This window comes from Ziziphus jujuba, chromosome 5 (assembly GCF_031755915.1).
Source record: "Ziziphus jujuba cultivar Dongzao chromosome 5, ASM3175591v1".
Lineage (NCBI taxonomy): Eukaryota > Viridiplantae > Streptophyta > Magnoliopsida > Rosales > Rhamnaceae > Ziziphus > Ziziphus jujuba.
Window position 1 is genome coordinate 1,420,231 of NC_083383.1, and position 19,889 is coordinate 1,440,119.

The 19,889-nt window shown below is 38.3% G+C and overlaps 1 protein-coding gene and 1 long non-coding RNA gene across 3 annotated transcripts; both read right to left on the reverse strand.

Moving 5' to 3' along the window:
* Positions 1-1,760: 1,760 nt before the first annotated feature.
* Positions 1,761-3,861, reverse strand: LOC112491077 (uncharacterized). Of its 2 annotated transcripts, none has more exons than XR_003055294.3 (2): positions 3,516-3,861; positions 1,761-3,408 (listed from the first exon to the last, which is right to left on the reverse strand). It is a non-coding gene; the product is annotated as an uncharacterized LOC112491077 (long non-coding RNA). The 2 variants fall into 2 exon arrangements; XR_007241317.2 differs by having other exon boundaries at positions 3,504-3,861.
* Positions 3,862-8,779: 4,918 nt separating this feature from the next.
* LOC107422824 (probable alpha-amylase 2) lies at positions 8,780-13,860 on the reverse strand. The gene is made up of 13 exons (XM_016032333.4): positions 13,342-13,860; positions 12,961-13,043; positions 12,846-12,879; positions 12,624-12,661; positions 12,250-12,376; positions 11,930-12,156; positions 11,691-11,836; positions 11,496-11,608; positions 11,236-11,324; positions 10,820-10,942; positions 10,379-10,414; positions 9,244-9,342; positions 8,780-9,170 (listed from the first exon to the last, which is right to left on the reverse strand). Exons 2-13 carry the CDS (start codon positions 12,976-12,978, stop codon positions 8,979-8,981), a joined length of 1,242 nt encoding a protein of 413 aa, XP_015887819.1. The 5' UTR covers positions 12,979-13,043; positions 13,342-13,860; the 3' UTR covers positions 8,780-8,978.
* Between the last annotated feature and the right edge of the window lie 6,029 nt (positions 13,861-19,889).

Consider the following 19,889-nt stretch of genomic DNA (forward strand, 5'->3'; position numbering starts at 1 on the left):
TCTCTTCCCCTCTTGGATGCTTCATGCTGTGTCAAGTTAACTGTTTTCCGTTCGGATAATCTAGCTTCGTCTAAGCTTCAATAGCCGCAACAGCCACGTAGTTCAGAAGGCATGTCAAAAATTTTGTACTTTGCACTTCATTTTTCTTGTTCTTGTTTTCTTTTTTAAGAAGTAATCTATTTTGCATCTAAACAATTAGCAAAAATCTAGCTTCATACATATATGACGCATTTTTACACCTGCTACATACAATCCAACCTATTTCACTTTTTTACATGCAAGAGAAAATCTAAAACTGTATCTGACATTGTTTTTGCCACATATATACAATATTATTTTTTAACTGTGTACCGTATACTAAATTTCTTATAATTATCTTTTAGATTGGAAAGATGGGCTCTCCAAACCAACCCAAATATGCCTTTAGTTTCTGGCTGGAAACTTATTGAGTTCATATTGGACGGTCCATTGCTGAACTCATTTGAATTTGGGCTTATGGTCGGTCCGTTAAATCAATTTTCAACTTGTAGAAGCAACTCAACATAACATATTTATTTATCCGACAAATAACCGGCAAGGACACCGCTCCCCACATTTTTCAATCAATGATCTAGACCAAAAATCACAGCATTTTCTTAGTTCTAAATAAAATACAAAATATAGAAGCACAAGATTTTGAAAAAAAAAAAGAAAAAAAAAAGGAGGGATTTTGACAAAAAAGAGAAAAGGCCTACTTGCAATTTGGCATGAAGTTAGATGCTCTCTTTTAATTTTAAGAATCGCTGATCCAACCGATGCTAAAATGTTTCAGACAAAATTCAAAATCAATATATTATTTTTCCTTTTTTATTTTTTTTTCTAATTAAAGTCTATTAGAGTTTGGATGAATCTTACAAAAGGGTGAACAAATTTTCAACAAGCATCCCCTATTAGTTTAGTAGGTACACACAGCATGCACCGGAACTACCAACTTACATAATGATTGATGATAGTCCCAATTTGGCTCCTGTTAAGTGTGTGGTAAATCATCACGTTTCATACAAAAAAGAGAGCATTTATCATTATTTGTCCATCTGGGTCATACTAATAAGTTCATGGGGTCAGCTATAATTTATTAACCAGAAACTTTTCGATTTCTTTTTTAATTTTTTTTTCTTTTTTGGGCGTGTGGACCTCTATTGTTCAGACGCATTCCTTCAACAAAATCACAAAAGCAACAAATAATTGCATATCTATATGTTTAAGTCTACTCAAAACTCGTTTTACGATTTCAAAATTTGGGGCCCTCTTGTAATCAAATTCAAATACTGTTTTCACCATTGCTGATGAACCTTTTTTTCTAGGGGATGAACCTTATTTTCTAGGCGTTGAACCTTCGGGCGCCATACATTTGACTGGATTTGACTCGAGAAATCAAAGACTCTAACAAGCCGTCAAAGCGCTCCTGCGGTGAAGTGCGTGAAGCATCGCCGAAGAACGAAAGAAGGGGTTAAAAAGGAGTGGTTTTAACATTATAAAGGCAGAGTTCGATCGGTCGTTATATAAAACACGCGCCAGAAAAGGCGAGTAGATGAGAGGTTTATTGCATTATTTATAAGCATTGTCAGTCTTCAATCATGAGGCTACGTATATGTGGTTTTGGGAGAGCGTAGGAAAGGATGTATTCTTAGAAAATAGGGCAAGAGCCCTAGGCTGGTTAAAAGCAAAATTAAAGGACATGCCCTACCAAAATAGAAAAAGTAAAAATAAATGACTGACAATTAACTCAATGGTGGTAGACATGCATGAAGGCATGAACACCATGGAAATCTTCTCCTTTTGTTGTAATATCTAATAATAAATCACAGTTATTTTAATATTATTACATAAATATATGCATTGTATAACCTCCCATAGAAGATCTTTACACAGAAAAGTTCAAATCCAAGGCCCTTCAATGGATTGGATTGTACTTAACAATTCTGACACATTATGGTTTTCTTCTCAATTGTTCTACCCCCAATTCAGCCCATAAATACAGCCCCTCCCTGTTGTTCCTGGTTTAGATGCAAAAGAAATAAGACTTAAAACCCTACACTAGATGTAAAACCTGCACAACAAAATAATGAAGTGTGATATAACATGAGCTAGTAAGATATAAAAAAGAGAAGAAAAAAAAAGGTAAATGAAGATCTCTGGCAGATGTGAGATGACAAAATGATGAAAAGATAAATTAAAAAGCCAGTTAGCTAGGGTTCCCAATTAGCGATTGCCGAAAATATCCACAAGATTTGAAACGAACAAACAAAAACTTCATGTACAATACAGCCTACTGCATGATTCCTCCATTGATAACAATTAGACCCTGCAAAAGAAAAACGGATGGAAGAGGAGGAAAATGATAAAAACTCTTGTAGGTTTCTTACAGAAAAATAATAGTAAAGTTTTGGGGGTGGGTACTTTTGACAGACAAGCACGAGGTCCAGAAACTGCCACTGAATGATTACTTGAAAATCAGTAGGGAACCATACAAGTAAGTAACTGAACAATAGAAGAAGAAGAACGTATTAACAACTAGTCATGGGGTACTTTTACCTTGATTTCCATCAGAGCTGAGAAAAGGTGCATATATAGAAATATTGCATACTGGAAGATTACATCACGAGGGTTTTACAAAGAGAAGCCAACAGAACTCAGTTGGCAGTATGCCCACCTCCATAGCATATTTGAGAGAGACAATGAGAGAGAGATTTATTTATTTATTTTTTTGTTTTTAATAATGGGAGGTGGACAGAATGCCAATAAACTCTGTGAGAAACCCTTTATCAAACCCAGATGAAGTCAGAAAACAGACCTTCGTATTCACCCTTCGAAGAACCACGGAAGGACATAGAGTAGAGCGAAAGTAATAAAGCTATGGGAGGGGAAGATTGGAGAGAAGGGGGGAAGACGGGGGCTCTATTTAAGATCTGATGGGAAGGAGTACAGTAAATAGGCGAGCGAGAAGGGGGGGTTTGTGGGCTATGTAGGTGTAATTAATTAATGAATTGATGATATTTGATACTGACGAGAAGCAAAAGTACTGCAGAAGGATAGGAGAGAAGAAGAGAGGAAAGGGGAGGTGGTTTCTTTCATTCTGAGACTAAAAAAATAAAAATAAAAATAAAGAAAAGCAGATTGGATAGATAGTTCATTCCTATTCATATAGGGGAGGGAGAAGGGGGGCATATTTAGAAGGATCAAAGAAAAGGATCATCATAGTTATTCTTCCCCTCTCCCTCGTTTCTGATGAAACCCCTCTACTCTAACCCACCCCATCACCCCTCCATCAGTCTTTTCTTTGCCTTCACTTACTCTCTAACCTCTTCTCTCAGCCCCTTTAAACTCCCTCGTTTCTGATGCCCAAAAGAACACACCCTCTCTACAACTCTACAAAAAGGATTCTGTCATTAAAACTATGGAAAGGAAACTAATCTCTTTGCTTACGGACCAAAAAATGACAAAAAAAAAAAAAAAAAACACACTTTCAGCTTTACTTGTATGTTTTAGGACCATATGTGTTTCCATTTGGAGGTCATGTGGACCGTTGAGGACTTATGCTGGCCGAGCAAGATCATCATCATCAGGATTGATGCGTATATATAAAAATAGATCTGGCATGAACCGTTTGATAAGTGGGGTATTATGAATGTAAAACCTTTGGAAACAAGCTCTCTGCCACACGTAACAAAATCCAGTCCAGTGCCGATAATATCAATGGAAAATATAGGGCAGTCTAATGTTTATCCGGAGGAGTACTAGTAGTGTAGTTTTAAGGATAAGATTCACATACTAGGAACGGGGTTTTACAAACGGCTGCCGGGCTAAATTACGTGTGTTGCTCTTTCACGGGTCATTTCACATGCCTACTACTGTCTTTTTAATTTTCTTTTCTTCTGTAAATAAATGTTACATGATCACTTGGACAGACAATTTTAGATTTTCTGATTACTTTATCCTCGAACTGTTTTAATAATTGTGCTAAGGAAATTAAAGGATTATTTTTAATAACTAAAATGTTATAATCTGAAAAGTGTAAACTTTCAGTAATGCATTGCATTTTTTTTTTTTTTCAAATAAATTCAGCAATATATTGCCTATTATGTACAGAACTAGGACATGAAATGCTCATATATTGTCTTGAAGTGTTATTTTATTTATTCATTTATCTTCTGTGAAGCTCCTCTTTGGAGTTAAAATTCAAATTTCATATAATAAAATCCTTTATTTTAAGCTCCCCATTCTCCAAAAAATGTGCATTGAAAGTTTCACTGTATTGACAACAAGACAATTCAATGAGAATCTATACTGAATTCTATTTAATGACTAGCTAGAAAATAAAGATAATTCACCGAGATAATTAATATATATATATATATATATATATATTTTTTTTTTTTGGAAAATACCGAGATAATTAATCATTGTATTCTATTTGACTTGGTGAATAGCATTATTTTATTGTTTTAAATTTTAAGTGCACGATTTCAACAAAAGAGAAAAAAACTGTACGGCTCACAATTTCCATCTAATTAATGAGCTTATTGTTTCCAATAATTCTCAAAAGTTAATCTTTTTGTCCACCCTATCGTGGTTTTACTGTTACTAATGACCCGATGATAAACAACTAGATTGACAATAATAAGCCAGCATTCTTCAATCAGATAAACTTTTAGTGCTCAAATTGCAAATCAAGCACTAATCAACCAAGATTAATAGAAAAGTAGCCAACCTTCCATAGCTCCATTTACTGGTCCTACGTTCTAAACCACCGAGTGTGGAATCCTAGGCACCCCCCATCTCTTCCTATCCTAAAAAGATGGATTTACAATTCAAACACACACAACATTCTTTTTGACCTATTAACAATGTGTCTAAAGAGCTTTAATCTTAGGTCAATCCTCTTCACATATATAATCGTATAGCTTTTTTTATAAACAGTCCAAATTTGTTTTTCCCTCCCAAAGGTTATTTTAGTTTATTTTTTTAATGGGGAATAAATATGCAAAGATTACAGTGTTACAGAGAGGTGGAGTGAGAGAGAAATCAAATCTTCCCTTTTGTCGATTGATACGTCGCACTCATCACGCCCACAACCCACGCTCCTCAAAAACGCTCACCAGCTTCTCCCGAGTAAATATGTTTGAGAACAAACTTCCACGAAAGCCCTTTTTATTATTTATTTATTATAATTATGACTTTTTATCTTCTTTTTTCCGTTTCCATGCGTCAATTAATAAGTCCAACCCATTCATATGCTCCTATATTTATTGCTCAAATCTACTCCCCAACCATACCCAATAAATTTCACAAATTCAAAGTTTAAAACAACACAGAGCCACGGAGGGAACCCAGGATCCCACGTTGAATTTATATTCTGAAATTGACTTGGTTCCAATCTAACATGTCTACGTCCCATTGGCCTGTGAGGTTCAGACCAGTTGTCCTGCTTAGCTAATGTCAGAGCCATGATTAAATCATTGGGGCAATGAAAAATTTATACACAGTTGTTTGCCAGTATGTTGAAATTAATTTAATCCGATAGATGGAAGCAACTTTTTTTTGGTAATAGATAGATGGAAGCAACTTGGGAAGGTACCTGAACGAAGTTGTACATAATTACATCCACCAAGCACTGTAACTCATGTTTCTTATCCTGTCACGTTGTTTCCAACCTAATGAAAATTGTTTTACAATAAAGCTACAACTTTTGCATGGTTTTGCGGTACTAAATTGGTCTTCGCAGTGGTCCAATCCTTATAAATGATTGCTTATTTGTTTATAATGTATACGGTGAATTCTATAGTTGTACAATCCATAACATTTCTGTATTATACTTTGATATTGGAAATAGGTACTAATTTTCTAAATCGGGGATTAGGTGAAAGTGCGCGTATATAATTGAGTAAATCGATATTAATAACAAAAAAAAAAGAAAGGCTTTTAAATTGAATTCTTCAAAAGGGCACGTATGCTCAGATCACCATATAAAAGAAGTGGTCATATTCACCCAAAAAAAAAGGTCATTCTATTCAAAGAAAACTGCATTATATATGTATATATATATATATATACACAAAGTTTAACGTGAGAGGCTAGCAAAAATAACTTTTTTACTCTACTTTTGTTCAATGCCTAAATTTAAACATTGAAAAAGTTCATGCGCTTTGTTCCCTGCACTCTCTGCAATTCGAATTGTCAACTTTTATCCTTATTCTCTTTTTTTGTATTCTTTTCGGAAAAGCTTTTTAGGACATGGTGGAATTGTGGGGACAATTTTATATATTCTGGAAATTAGTGGTTATAGAGCTAAAAACTTAAGTTGGTGGTTATTGATGTAATAATTATTATTCCAAACTGCAATATATATACAAAAGTTATACCAAATACTTTTAGTCTAATTAAGGTCAAATACTCATATTCACTGTGTTGAAATATAGATTTTGTTTGACCGGCCTGCCATCGTTCGTTTTGAAAAGCATAGCACAAAACGGGAAAAAGCCTAAAAGAGCATCACCTATAAATTGCAAAGCTCGATGCATGGAATCCACCCTTTTTCATGATTATGAGCTATTGGGGTTCAAGTGGGTCTGCTTTCACGTAACGCTCAAAGTTTACTAAATATTATTGCATTTCTTACTTTATGCTAAAGGCTGTCAATCATGCTTGTTGGTGCAGGTCAGACGGACAGAAACAACTGCCATTTTTAGGAGCATGGGGGTTAAATCTGCACCTTATATCTCTTCTAATTTACCCAAAGCATTAATGGATATATATATATTCAGCAAATATATGTATATATTTAGCTCCCTATGTATAAACTATTGTGAAGGTTAGGTCTCATAATCTTCAATTTAGCAGTTAGGATGTTTTAGATATATAGCTTGTCTTTTAGGAAACAAGAAAGTGATTATTTTTGTTAGGTACATTGAGTTATAGCCAGGTCATGTAGAAAAATAAATATATTTTTTACTTTTGAAGTCCAAAATCTTAATCTGAGTGCTTGATGTAATTATTATGGAAACTGTAAAGAACTGGACAGAAGAAAAGGGAAACAGTGACAGATATATAGTTTGTGGCATATATTGGGTGAGGCGTTTACTCTAGAAGCTAGATTACTTGGCAATTATTAATATTATATAGCTCATATGGGTTTTTGTCAAATATACAAACTAGGTTCAATTGTGGATTAATGGATATGGTCCTAGAACTAGAAGCCCAGTCTCGCTAACAACTTGCAGGTTTAGATGCTATTACTGGAGGAGGTGGTTCAGTTTCTGCATCGATCTCAGAGATAGTATGCTGCATGTTAAAGAAGTAGTCGCCAGAGACCTAATACCAGAAAAAATGAGAGAGAGAGAGACGTATGGTTTGGGGTTTGGGTAAAATTAATTAGTAAGAGTGATGATTGAAAGTGGAAATGAAAAAGGATCATATAAAAATGAAAGGGGCGCATTTCCTTTTTCATTCTATCAATGAATAATAGATACTGACACTTTGTATGTGTCACGTGAGAGAGAGAGAGAGAGAGAGAGGTTAATTGAAAAAATATGTTATTCAGGTTGTTTGGTATTAAGCGCCAGCCCCATGGAAATAAAGGGGCATAAAAAGGAAGAGAAAAGAGAAAATGGCGTTTAGTTTGGCTGAAAGGTGGGTAAGATGATGTGTTAGGGAAGAATACGAAGTGTGGGTTTTATAAGTTTCAAAACAAGAATGATGAGGGCGATGACGATTTGTATGATGGTGATGTGGGTGAGTCTCTTTCCAGCTACTGCCATGTGACCCTCTCTTTCTCTCTTTCATACTAAGTAGTAGTAGGTGGATCAAAAATCTGTGAGTACAAAATGCGCCATACCAAGTGATACCCATTATTACCAATCTTGGCTTCCAACAGCATGGGCCCGTTCACAAAATCCACGAGCGAGAGAGAGCACCATCCATCACAGATTTTTTGCCATCCATGCTTGTCCTTCCATTCCATTAATATAGTGCATGTATACATATACATACCCTCTCGAATTTCATATTATACAACCCATATATATTCCATACATATTTATAATATATATTTTAACATCAGCTCTCTTATCCATATAAATGGTAGTGCTTTTGCGCTTTGACTAATGAAAGTTGTCCGTTTGTCCGGATATAATATTTAGTCTCCGTGGGACCCTGGCGTTCCTTATCTTTATACTAAGAATTCTATGATTGCACATTTATCTTTTGTGCATGTCTCGTGCCATTCAGCAATTCATTAGTTATATTGTGTTGTGTGGTAGCCTGCAAACACCTTTTGTTGTTGTGATTATGGTCAGGCTTTACCCTTCAAGGAACAAAAACACTTCTAAGTCAACTCGAATACTTGATATCCATGACTTTATATGATTTTTTTCTTTTCTGTAATTTTTTGAAAGAATAAAAAGCTTTTGCTCCACGAGTAAAAGCTAGTTTTTTTTAACATCGTCGCTGTTACTTAGGCTAAAAATTAGAGTCATTCGAGACATAATTATTTATAATACAAAACAGACGGACATATATACAATAAGATTTTTTTTTTTTTTTTTGGGGGGGAAATAAAGCTGCATTTAAGCACAATCATATATAAATATATAGGTTCCTAATCCAAACAGAGGAGCACATATGAAAATACAAATAAAAATTGAGTGAGCATTTATAATATGATTATAACCGTTAAAACAGAACATAAAAAAGATTTTGCTAAGGCAGAGACCAGCTGGTAGTAATATCAAACAAGACTACGAAGAGAATTACTTTATATCAATGAAAACTAATATTAAACTTATAGTTTCAATGACAACTGATACCGATTTCCAATATAAAAAATTGGAGATACGAGCTTTATTCTTACACAATATTGTACCTATAGGAAGCATTCGGGCTCAAGCCGAATCATTCCAAAATGCAGATGTAAAAATTTGTATTTTGTTTTTGAAGAAGCTCTACTTCTGCCATACTGCGTATCTGTGGCCAGAAGTTGCAAGTGTCCACTCCCTGCCGGCAGGGCACCACGAACCATCTCCAATCTTCATGCATACTTTTTCCCCAATTATTGCAGAGTACAAATTAGGCTGGGCCTCCAGTATCCTAATAGATGATCGGCTATGAATGTCCTGATGCTTCCGAATGCCCATCTGCAGACAATTGAAAAGGATTACAAACCTGAACTTCCTTGTTTAAAAGATGTTACTTTCTCAGGATGCATACCAGTTTGACGATCTGGTCATGCATAGAGTCGCCCCAATCATAAAAATGGTCATAGAAAACTGTTGGTATCCCCGGGTGCGTCAGGATATATGCATAACCCTGCACAAAATGTAATCGGACATCATAAGTCACAAGTCAGAAGGTTTGGGCACAGATAGAGCTTTCCTACTCTAGATTTAAGCAGTGGAAACTATGGAACAAAAAAATTATTTGAAAACGTTTTTGATACTTGTATGGCTTGCAAGTCTAGGAACCCTTACTCTGTTGCTTATATGCAATTAAAATGATCTAATTTAAACAATCTTTTGGTTATATTTGGAAATTTATACTAGACTTGCACATGATGTGTATAACACAGAAAGATACGAGTAGCAACAACGAGTTGAGCAAAATAAATGGTGTCAGAACAATTATTTTTTCTTCTTTTATCCTAGTTTTGTAGATTCTTCTACATGCCACAACAGCACAGTTATAATATTCCAGGCTCCAGAGCTCATTAGGAGACAACAACACATGGTACCCTAAACAACACAGGGTTACTTTCCTGTTTAGGTGTTGTACCTACCACTCGGCGGACCATAAGGCTGACTGCTTGTCTGCCATAACAGTAAGAATCCAATCAAATGTATTCAAGCAAAATCTAAATGCCTAGACATGGGATAGGGTTTTTGCCACTCCTAACAAGATCAGATTTAAACTGGAACAATTCAGTCAATACAATTGAGAAAAGATCCACTGTGATTATTTACTCCTTTTCTGTTACCAGCCAAGAAAGAAAAAAGCAACCTTAGGCAAACAACCTATCGCACAAGAAGACAATACAAAAAGCAGAAATGTCATTGATTGTCAGTGTCACCCAAATTATACTGGACACATGTTCTTATACCGCTGTTTTTCAGTACCACAACTTGATGATACGAAAAGCTCACGACAATAAACTACATTGAACATATGAAAAATTAGCAAGAAAATTACATGGATACTAGAATAAATATGCATGATTGAAGAATTTTTGTCATGCAAGACACACATACCTTCACGATCATATAGAGAAGAATATTAAAACATTAAAACTTCTGAGGACAACTTTTTAACTTACGTAAAGGAGTTACGTGCAGAAAACAATTTTACATACCTCAATGACATGATTAGAGGGGAAGGGCCAATGAGCCTGGAAGATGAAAAAAATATGAGATAAGGGGATTAATAACATCCATAACTGCAATCAAGCCTAATTTCTGTAAAATATCCACTAACATAAACATGAGAGAGTTATAAACTCAGAAAATTCAGTCCCAGGATGTGATGGGATTGACCAAGGTTGGCAGGGCCAACAGCAGTTTAGCTTCAACATGACCCCCAGTCTATTATGGGCACAACGCCATCTTGAAATGGGTACATGATTGAATAAATTCACAAAACCAAAATAAGAAATTTATTCCATATATAATTCAGAAAGAAATTTCCAAAGAAATTTCCCAAATTCTCTCCATTGCTTCTCACCATGAGTGCAGCAGAGGGAATCTGTCTAGAAACATTTTAGAATCATAACAATGAATATTAATTATAACCAAACCTGTGTTGAGCCTGTATCATGATTATCTATAAATGTGACAGCCCTAGAAGGCCACCATCCAATTACACCTGGTGGCTTTCCCTGGGGATCACGTAGACGCCAGTATTGTCCCTTAACTGCTTCCTGCATGGAATACATAAACAGATGCCTTTAACATGTTAAAGAAAATGGAAGAATTAAAAGAAGAAATTTTGATAAAATAGCAAAGTGGAGCTATATACTGACATTAAATGACTGAGATCCTGAAGTTATTGCATCCAGGATATCAAAGACTTAAACTCATCTGAATTGAGGGAATGAAGATCTTATTTTATAAAAGAATCAAGGTTTATGTATTAGATCGTCTTAGGATTATTTCTTTTAATAATTTTGGAAAGATAAATAAATTTCTGATTCCATATGTGTACAGGAAATACCTGAAGAATTCCCTTAGTTGTGAAGTCAAATGCAGTTGAAAGCTGTCCTGTGGTATCAATCCAATTAATTATACGCTGTCTATGGCTATCTGCAGGCAATGTTTGTGAAAAGGCACATGAGTTACTTCATTAAAATGTGAAAGCGACAATAAAATGTCAAAGCAGGTCCAGTTCCACACGTAGATCGTTATGCCATAACCAATTATATAATATCTTCATCCACTCAGTTATTCTTGCTTCCAAAAAATTATATATTATACCTTGGTTGTAGTCCAAGCCATGACCATTGTAGTTGCAAGAATCCCAATACTCCCCAACAGAAAATAGTGGCTTTGCTCCCCCAATGTATTCTTTCACATATTTGGCAGAATAACTAATTTATCAAACAAATGACATAAAAGAATGAGAAATAAACAAACCAATTAAATATAATGCTGATTATAACTTTGACTTACCCCCTCGCAAAATCAAAACGAAAATCGTGAAAGCCAACATCATGGCGTAGCCACTGGAGCCATGCTGTAATATCCTTTCGAACAAAATGTTGGCTATGATCAATATTTGGAACCCCATGAAAATTGTCCCCAGTGCTTCGACCACCCTTCAATATCACAACATAGAGAAATTTAAGGACTGTTGCACCTGTTCATCATGCAGCCTGAACTTATCCCAAAGTAAACGAAATTTTTATTACCAATCCACCAGTACAAGATGTGACAGCACGCTCATCCCATGACAGTGGAATTCCATCATAACGGTTATACCTTCCACCATGTCCTCGAGTAGTACCAACCCGATGGTTGACAACTATGTCAGCCATTGCTCTAACTTGAATTTGATTCATCTTTTGAAGTAAATTTTTTAACAAACGCTCTGAACCATATGAAGAATTGAGGGAATAGAGGTTCTGAGGAAGGTAACCTGTAATTGAGAGGAAACGGCTAAGAAGATAATAACCTACTTAGGTAAATGCAAAAAGAACAGCATAAAGTTTAAACCAGCTATGCCTCAAACCTTCAGGAGAGAATGAATGGGTTGGTGGTGGCAACCATGCTGATGTGAATCCAGATTTTGCAATATCAGGAACCTTTCTTTCTAAATTTCTCCACCAGTCATACTTATGAGACTCCCAGTTGAATGCCTGTAAAGCATATCATCTGTCAAATCCACAGGCTTCAAAGTTCTTAGTTGTCTAGTAGTACCATACTAAGATAGGGTATGATGCACTTGTTCACAAAACAAAATCCTTGTATATGATCTCATCTTCTGATTACAGATTACAGATTTTGCTTAACCGATTCCAGATTTTGTATAGTTATAATGGACCCAACTGTTCCTCAATGAAATCTTCCATCATGACGAAAATTTGACATCCATAATCAAATTACCTGAAGAAGAATTTCCCTTCCACGTTGCACCACTGCTCCTGCATATTAAATCCCAAAACACACTTTTTATTTAGGTGGAAGGTTAGGAAAGTAAATACATTACAAACAAGTCATGACACAAAAGATGAGCCTAATTATATCATGAACAGGGAAAACGGCATCGAGAAGTTTCCATTAAGAAAAAGTAATATCCCATTTATGATTTATCTGACAAAACCATACCGATATCATTTTGCTGATTACTTTCTTGGGAGCCCTGCATTTGAACAAATAATGATGTTTAAAAAAAAAAAAGTACAGCGTTTGCCAAAGAGAGCACAGTAGTCTAGATATATACATTGTTAAGGTAACCCATTTAGCCTGTGGTATTGAGGTTTTGCCGATTGCAAAGGGTAGGGCACCCAAAAAGTTTCCTGTTTCCTGCATCCATAATTATGAAAGTTAGCAAAAAGAAAGCCAAATGAGAAAGCAAGTCGCGCTTAAGCAGACATTAAAAAGATATAAAAATAAATTTGAAACGTCTATGCAGTGGAAGTAGTTATTAGACATAGCGATTTAAACAACTGTGTCTAAAAATTTACATACAGAACAGCAAATTGTAAATATCCGTCAAGAAAACTGTTAGCATAATAAAAATAAGAAGAGAAAAAGTTAACAGAAGAAAATATAGCAGAATTGAAAACCCTAAGAAATTTCAACGTGGGAGGAAGAAGCATACCGGAGAGAAGGTTGCGACCAGAGTGCCGGTTTGAGCAGTCCGCGTTTTGACCTATAAATATGCAAAGAAAAGTTCTTGCGGCAAGCAATAAAAAGCTGGAGATTCTGCTGAGTCCACCGAATTGGAATAATAATGCGGTTCCGTACCTATGATGGAAACCAAGAAAGTGATAAAAAGAATATTGAATTTGAATTTGTGCAAATCGCTGCCACCAATTCCGAATTTAAATAATTCTGTATGAGAAATGGAAAAGTTTGGAGGATCAATCTAAAGGGAATCGATTTTTGGTTTTGGCTTTGTTCTTGGAAAAGCGATGAAAGAATTCTCCTAAATATTCATATTCTACACTCAACGGTCAGTGCGGCAAAGCTGGATTGCAGTCCCATAACGGAATATGTGGCGCCGAAATTGACAATAAAATGGCGGGTTTATGGTTGTTCTCTAAAGTGGGGACTCAAACCAGTCCAAATTGCATTGTCCATCAGGACACGTGAACGGTTCTAAATGCGGATGTTTATCGTGTTGTATGGTTGGGCATACACCGTAACCTGGAAAGAGCTTAGCAGGGAAGCTACCTCAATGGGAGGCGATTTCAGGTCGCTCACGTCATATTTCATATATAATTGAGGTGACTGATTTGTAAGTTTTCAACGCAAACGAGTAACCATCCATCTTATGACAAAAGAGCTTAGCAACGAAGCAACTTCAATGGGAGGCGATTTCTGGTCGCTCACGTCACATTTCATACATAGGTGAGGTGACTGATTGGTGAGTTTTCAACGCAAACGAGTAACCATACGACAAAAGAGCGCTGAGTCAGTGTGTAAATATAAAGGGGTGTATTTATGTAGTGTTTGTTTTAAAAGTTTATATTCTTTTATTTATATTTATGAGATCTTACAAATTTAATAATATTTAATTTAAATTTTAATAAATTTTATAAAGATATATTAAAATTTAAATATATATAATTAACATTTTATAGAATATTTTTAAAATTTAAATTAAATACATTTCCTTAAATTCTAAACGTCTACAAGACATACCGTTTCAATAAAGGTTGAAGAGGGCTGATGCCCTTTGCTGCCAGACTCCCGTCCTTTTTTCATACAATTCCTGGAACGCACCATATAGAAAAATCCCCACAACTGAAAGCCCATTGCACGCGTGAGTTTTCGAAACGGGTCTCTCTTGCTGTATATACATCGTTAACGGCTAGGATTTGGAAAAATATCAGATTGGATGGATACTATAGGGGCATATTTAGAAGGATTAAAAAAAAAAAAAGAAAAAAAGTTCTTTATAAGGAAATAAGTATTAATCTTTCAGTAACATATTGTCTGTTATGCTTGGAGAGTTTTTTTTGATACGAATTAGGACAAAACCGAGTACAAATGCCAACATATCGTGGCCGGTAAACTCACACTGGCGCTGTGCCATGTGTCACGGTTGGGGCATTTCATCAAACACTTGGTGAGCATCCTCTCCATTTTGGGCCTTACAATGGGCCAAGCACCTAGAGTAGTGTAGAATTCTCTAGAAACTTATGGAGAACTCTAGGTCAAGCCATGTACATATCCATTTCCAAATGCTTCTTTAGATATTTTTGTAAAGAAGGTGGGAAGGATCTAGACACCCATTCTCCACCGTAGGATTAAAGCAATTATAGCCGTAGGATTAGACTTTGTATGTCTATAAATAGGTGGAGGCCTCATTTGGCCAAACCATCCAAGGATTCAAGAATCCAAGCTACACTTGTAAAGCTCTCTTTTAAGCAATATACTTTCATTCTCCCAAACTCTCTTTGTGCTCTAGCTTTCTTTGCTTAGCTTTCTCTGTTAGTGAGCAAAAGGCTTACTTAGTTGCAACAAGGGTCGGAATAGCAACTAAGGCCACACGGCTTGAAGGGATAAGAAACAAGTCCGTGACAAGCGGTATCAGAGCCTGGTTAGAGCTAGCATTTAGAGCACAATGTCTTCATCAGAGGTTGTGGTTGAAGAAGCAAAGGGAAGGGAGGTCATCCCCGAAGCTGCAAGGAAAGGACGTGGGCGTTCAAAGTCGAAGGACGTTCTCACCGCTATGGAGACCAAGGTGGTCAAGATGGAGTTGGCCGTTGCCGACATGATGGAGCGGCTTGATCGGGTGGAGCAAGGCATGGAGGAGCTCGATGGTCGGGTGGAAGACCAAGTGGGGGAGCTTAGAGGTACCATGCAAGACACCAACGAGGCCAACACCGAGGCGTGGCGTCAAGAAAGCCAAGCTTTCCAAGCAAAGGCAATGGAAACCTTGTCCCTTATGCAAGCTCAATTAGATGAGTTTAAGAAGAGTTTAGAGGAGACACATGGGGATTGGGCGTTATGCAAGAGAGCTGCAACTAGTAGCACAGTCACTACCCAACAAATAGTCTCTACTCCAAGGGTAGATGCTCCCAAGCCCAAGGAGTTTAGTGGGAGAAGGGATGCAAAGGAGTTGGACAACTACATGTGGCATATGGAACGGTACTTCGAGGCCTTGGATTTCCAAAACGAGAAGCAAAAGGTAAACACCGCTATCCTCTATCTTACTAATCTTGCTGCGGTATGGTGGCGTAGAAAGCATGAAGAAATAAAGAAAGGCACATGCATAATCAATTCTTGGGAAGAATTAAAGAGTGAACTAAAGAAGCAATTCTATCCCGAGAACGTGGCAAATGATGCTAGAAAGTGCATGAAAGAGTTGAAGCACCAACGATCCATTCGTGAGTATGTGGAGCAATTCTTTGGTCTAATGCTCCAAATTCCCAACATGAGTGAGGAGGATCTTCTTTTTAACTTCATGGATGGATTACAACCATGGGCATGTCAAGAGCTTCAACGAAGGGGTGTACAAGACATCTCAACTGCACTCACTACAGCTGAAACTCTTGTTGAATATAGGCGAGGTGAGTCTTCTAACCCTAAGCCTAAGAATAATTATACTAAAGGTGGGGGAGACAAGTTCTATAAAACTCCCCAAAGTAAGGAACATCAAAGAAGGCCACCACTACCTAACAAAGATTGGAAGAAAAGAGGCAAGCCTGAACTAAAGCCAAAGGGAAATTGCTTCTTATGTGACGGTCCCCATTGGGCAAGAGATTGTCCAAAGAGGAAGTCATTAAGTGCCATGCTCGAAGAGAGGGAAACTCAAGAGCAAACACAAATGGGTTGTCTACAACCCCTTAACTCATTGAAGGCTAGACCAATCCCAACTCACAATGCAAAGAACAACTCCCTTATGTACGTGGTGGCACGTATTAATGGTAAGGATGCTCAAGTTATGGTGGATACTGGAGCATCTCACAATTTCATAAGGAAGGAGGAGGCCATGAGGCTTGGCCTCAAACTCGACAAAGGTCAAGGGTGGTTGAAAACTGTGAATGCGGAGGCTAAACCGCTAGATGGCATGGCCCGTAACGTGGAGTTGCACCTTGGCACTTGGCAAGGTAACGTAAACTACTCCATTGCTCCTATGGATGATTTTGATATTGTACTTGGCATGGAATTCCTTAGGCAATTCAATGTGGTCCCACTCCCTCGCTACAACACGGTGTGCATAATGGAGGGAGGCCCTTGCATGATTCCAACAATGCACAAGCCAAGTACTTCCAACCGCCTCTCCGCCATGCAACTCAAGAAAGGAGTAAAGAAAGGGGAGCCTACATTCCTTGCTACTCTACGCGAGGAAGAAGAAGTTACTTCCAAGGAGCCACCGAAGGAGGTTAGCCAAGTCCTTGAGGAGTTCAAAGATGTCATGCCACCACAACTACCTAAGAAACTTCCACCAAGAAGGGAGGTGGATCATTGCATCGAGTTGGAGCCTGGTGCAAAACCACCTGCAAAAGCACCATATCGCATGTCTCCACCGGAGCTAGAGGAGCTAAGGAGATAACTTAAAGAGCTTTTGGATGCCGGTTATATTCAACCATCAAAAGCACCATATGGAGCACCTGTCTTGTTCTAGAAGAAGCATGATGGCTCGTTGAGGCTATGCATCGATTATAGGGCGCTTAACAAGGTTACCATCAAGAACAAGTATCCTATACCGTTGATAGCCGATTTGCTTGATCAACTTGGAGGAGCAAGGTACTTTACTAAACTTGACTTGAGGCCGGGGTACTACCAAGTTAGAATTGTGGAGGGTGATGAGCCAAAGACTACGTGTGTTACTCGATATGGAGCATACGAATTCCTCGTCATGCCCTTTGGTCTCACCAACGCACCCGCCACATTCTGCACTCTCATGAACAAGATCTCCCATCCTTACTTGGACAAATTAGTGGTGGTCTATTTGGATGACATCGTCATCTATAGCAAGACGCTAGAGGAGCACATCCACCACCTATGAATTGTGTTCAAGGTTCTAAAGGATAATGAGCTTTACGTGAAGAAAGAAAAGTGCTCGTTTGCAACCAATGAGGTGTATTTCCTCGGCCATAAGATCAAGGATGGCAAGCTGCACATGGATGAAGCCAAAGTGAAAGCCATTCAAGAGTGGGATCCTCCAACCAATGTGAGTGAGCTGCGATCTTTTCTTGGTCTTGTTAACTATTATAGGAGGTTTATCAAAGGGTATTCTGCCCTAGCCGCACCACTCACCGATCTACTAGAGAAGAACAAGACATGAAGTTGGTCCACCCAATGCCAACAAGCCTTTGAGAATTTGAAGGAGGCGATTATGAAGGAACCCGTGTTGGCATTGCCCGATTGCTCCAAACCATACGAGGTGCACACCGATGCTTCTGACTTTGCCATAGGGGGCGTGTTGATGCAAGAAAGGCATCCGATCGCATATGAAAGCCGCAAGCTCAATGACACGGAGAGGAGGTATACGGTCCAAGAGAAGGAGATGACCGCCATCATCCATTGCTTGCGCACTTGGAGGCATTACTTGCTGGGATCTAAATTCGTAGTAAAGACTGACAATGTGGCCACAAGCTATTTCCAAACTCAAAAGAAGTTAAGCCCCAAGCAAGCTCGTTGGCAAGACTTTCTTGCCGAGTTCGACTACAAGCTCGAATACAAGCCCGGTACGGCCAATGTAGTTGCGGATGCATTAAGTAGGAAAGCCGAACTAGCATCGATAACCAAGTTCCAAGGGGAACTGCTCAACCTAATAAAGGAGGGCATGGACCGTGATGTTGTGGCCAAACAACTCCTACAACTTGCCATGGAGGGCAAGACTAAGAGGTTTTGGGTTGAAGATGGTCTTCTCTACACAAAGGGGCATCGCATCTATGTACCAAGTGGGGCAACAAATGGGCCGGCCACCCGGGGCAAAAGCGTACGAGAGCTTTGTTGGAGACAAACTATTATTGGCCACAAATGCAGGACGACATCGAGAGGTATGTGAAGACTTGCCTTGTTTGTCAACAAGACAAGGTGGAGCAACGACAACCCACAGGTTTATTGGAGCCACTACCAACTCCTGAGAGACCATGGGAGAGCATCTCCATGGACTTCATCATTGGCTAACCCAAGTCCGAGGGATGTAGCACTATAATCGTAGTGGTTGATCGATTCTCCAAGTATGCTACATTCATTGCCGCGACAAAGGAGTGTCCAGCTGAGGAGACGGCACGGCTATTTTTCAAGCACGTGGTGAAGTATTGGGGACTTCCAAGATTAATTATAAGTGATCGAGACTCGAGGTTCACCGGAAGGTTTTGGACGGAGTTATTCAAGCTCATGGGCTCGGAGTTGCATTTTTGTACAAGCTTTCATCCACAAACCGATGGGCAAACTGAGCGAGCTAATGCATTATTGGAGCTATATCTACGGCACTTTGTGAGTGCCAATCAACATGATTGGGCAAAGTTACTAGATGTTGCCCAATTCTCATATAACTTGCAAAGGAGCGAGTCTATCAATCGAAGTCCGTTCGAGTTAGCCACGGGGCAACAACCACTCACTCCACAAACACTCGTTACCAAGTATGGAGGAAGGAGTCCTGCCGCATTCAAGGTTGCCAAAAGTTGGCATGAACAAGTGGACTTAGCAAGGTCGTACCTTCATAAGGCCACCAAGAAAATGAAGAAGTGGGCGGATGCCAAAAGAAGGCACGTGGAGTATCAAGTGGGAGACTTGGTGTTCATCAAAATCCTTTCATCCCAGCACAAGTCTACCCGAGGGCTACACAAAGGCCTTGTTCGCCGATACGAGGGACCATTTCCAATCGTCAAGAAGGTGGGCAGGGTATCTTATAAGGTGGAGTTACCTCCTACACTCAAACTTCACCCGGTCTTCCATGTAAGTTGTCTAAAGCCATACTACCAGGATGAGGAAGACCATACAAGAGGGGAGTCCAAGCGAGCACCAATAGGTGTCTACAACACTTATGACAAGGATGTGGATAGCATATTAGCCGATCGAATAGTTCGTGGAAGGGACAACCATCCGAGTCATGAGTACTTGGTAAAATGGAAAGGACTACCCAAGAGTGAAGCAAGTTGGGAACCTGCTACCGCGCTTTGGCAATTTGAAGATCACATCAAGAGGTTCCATGAAGCAAGCTCGACGAGGACTTCGACGGCA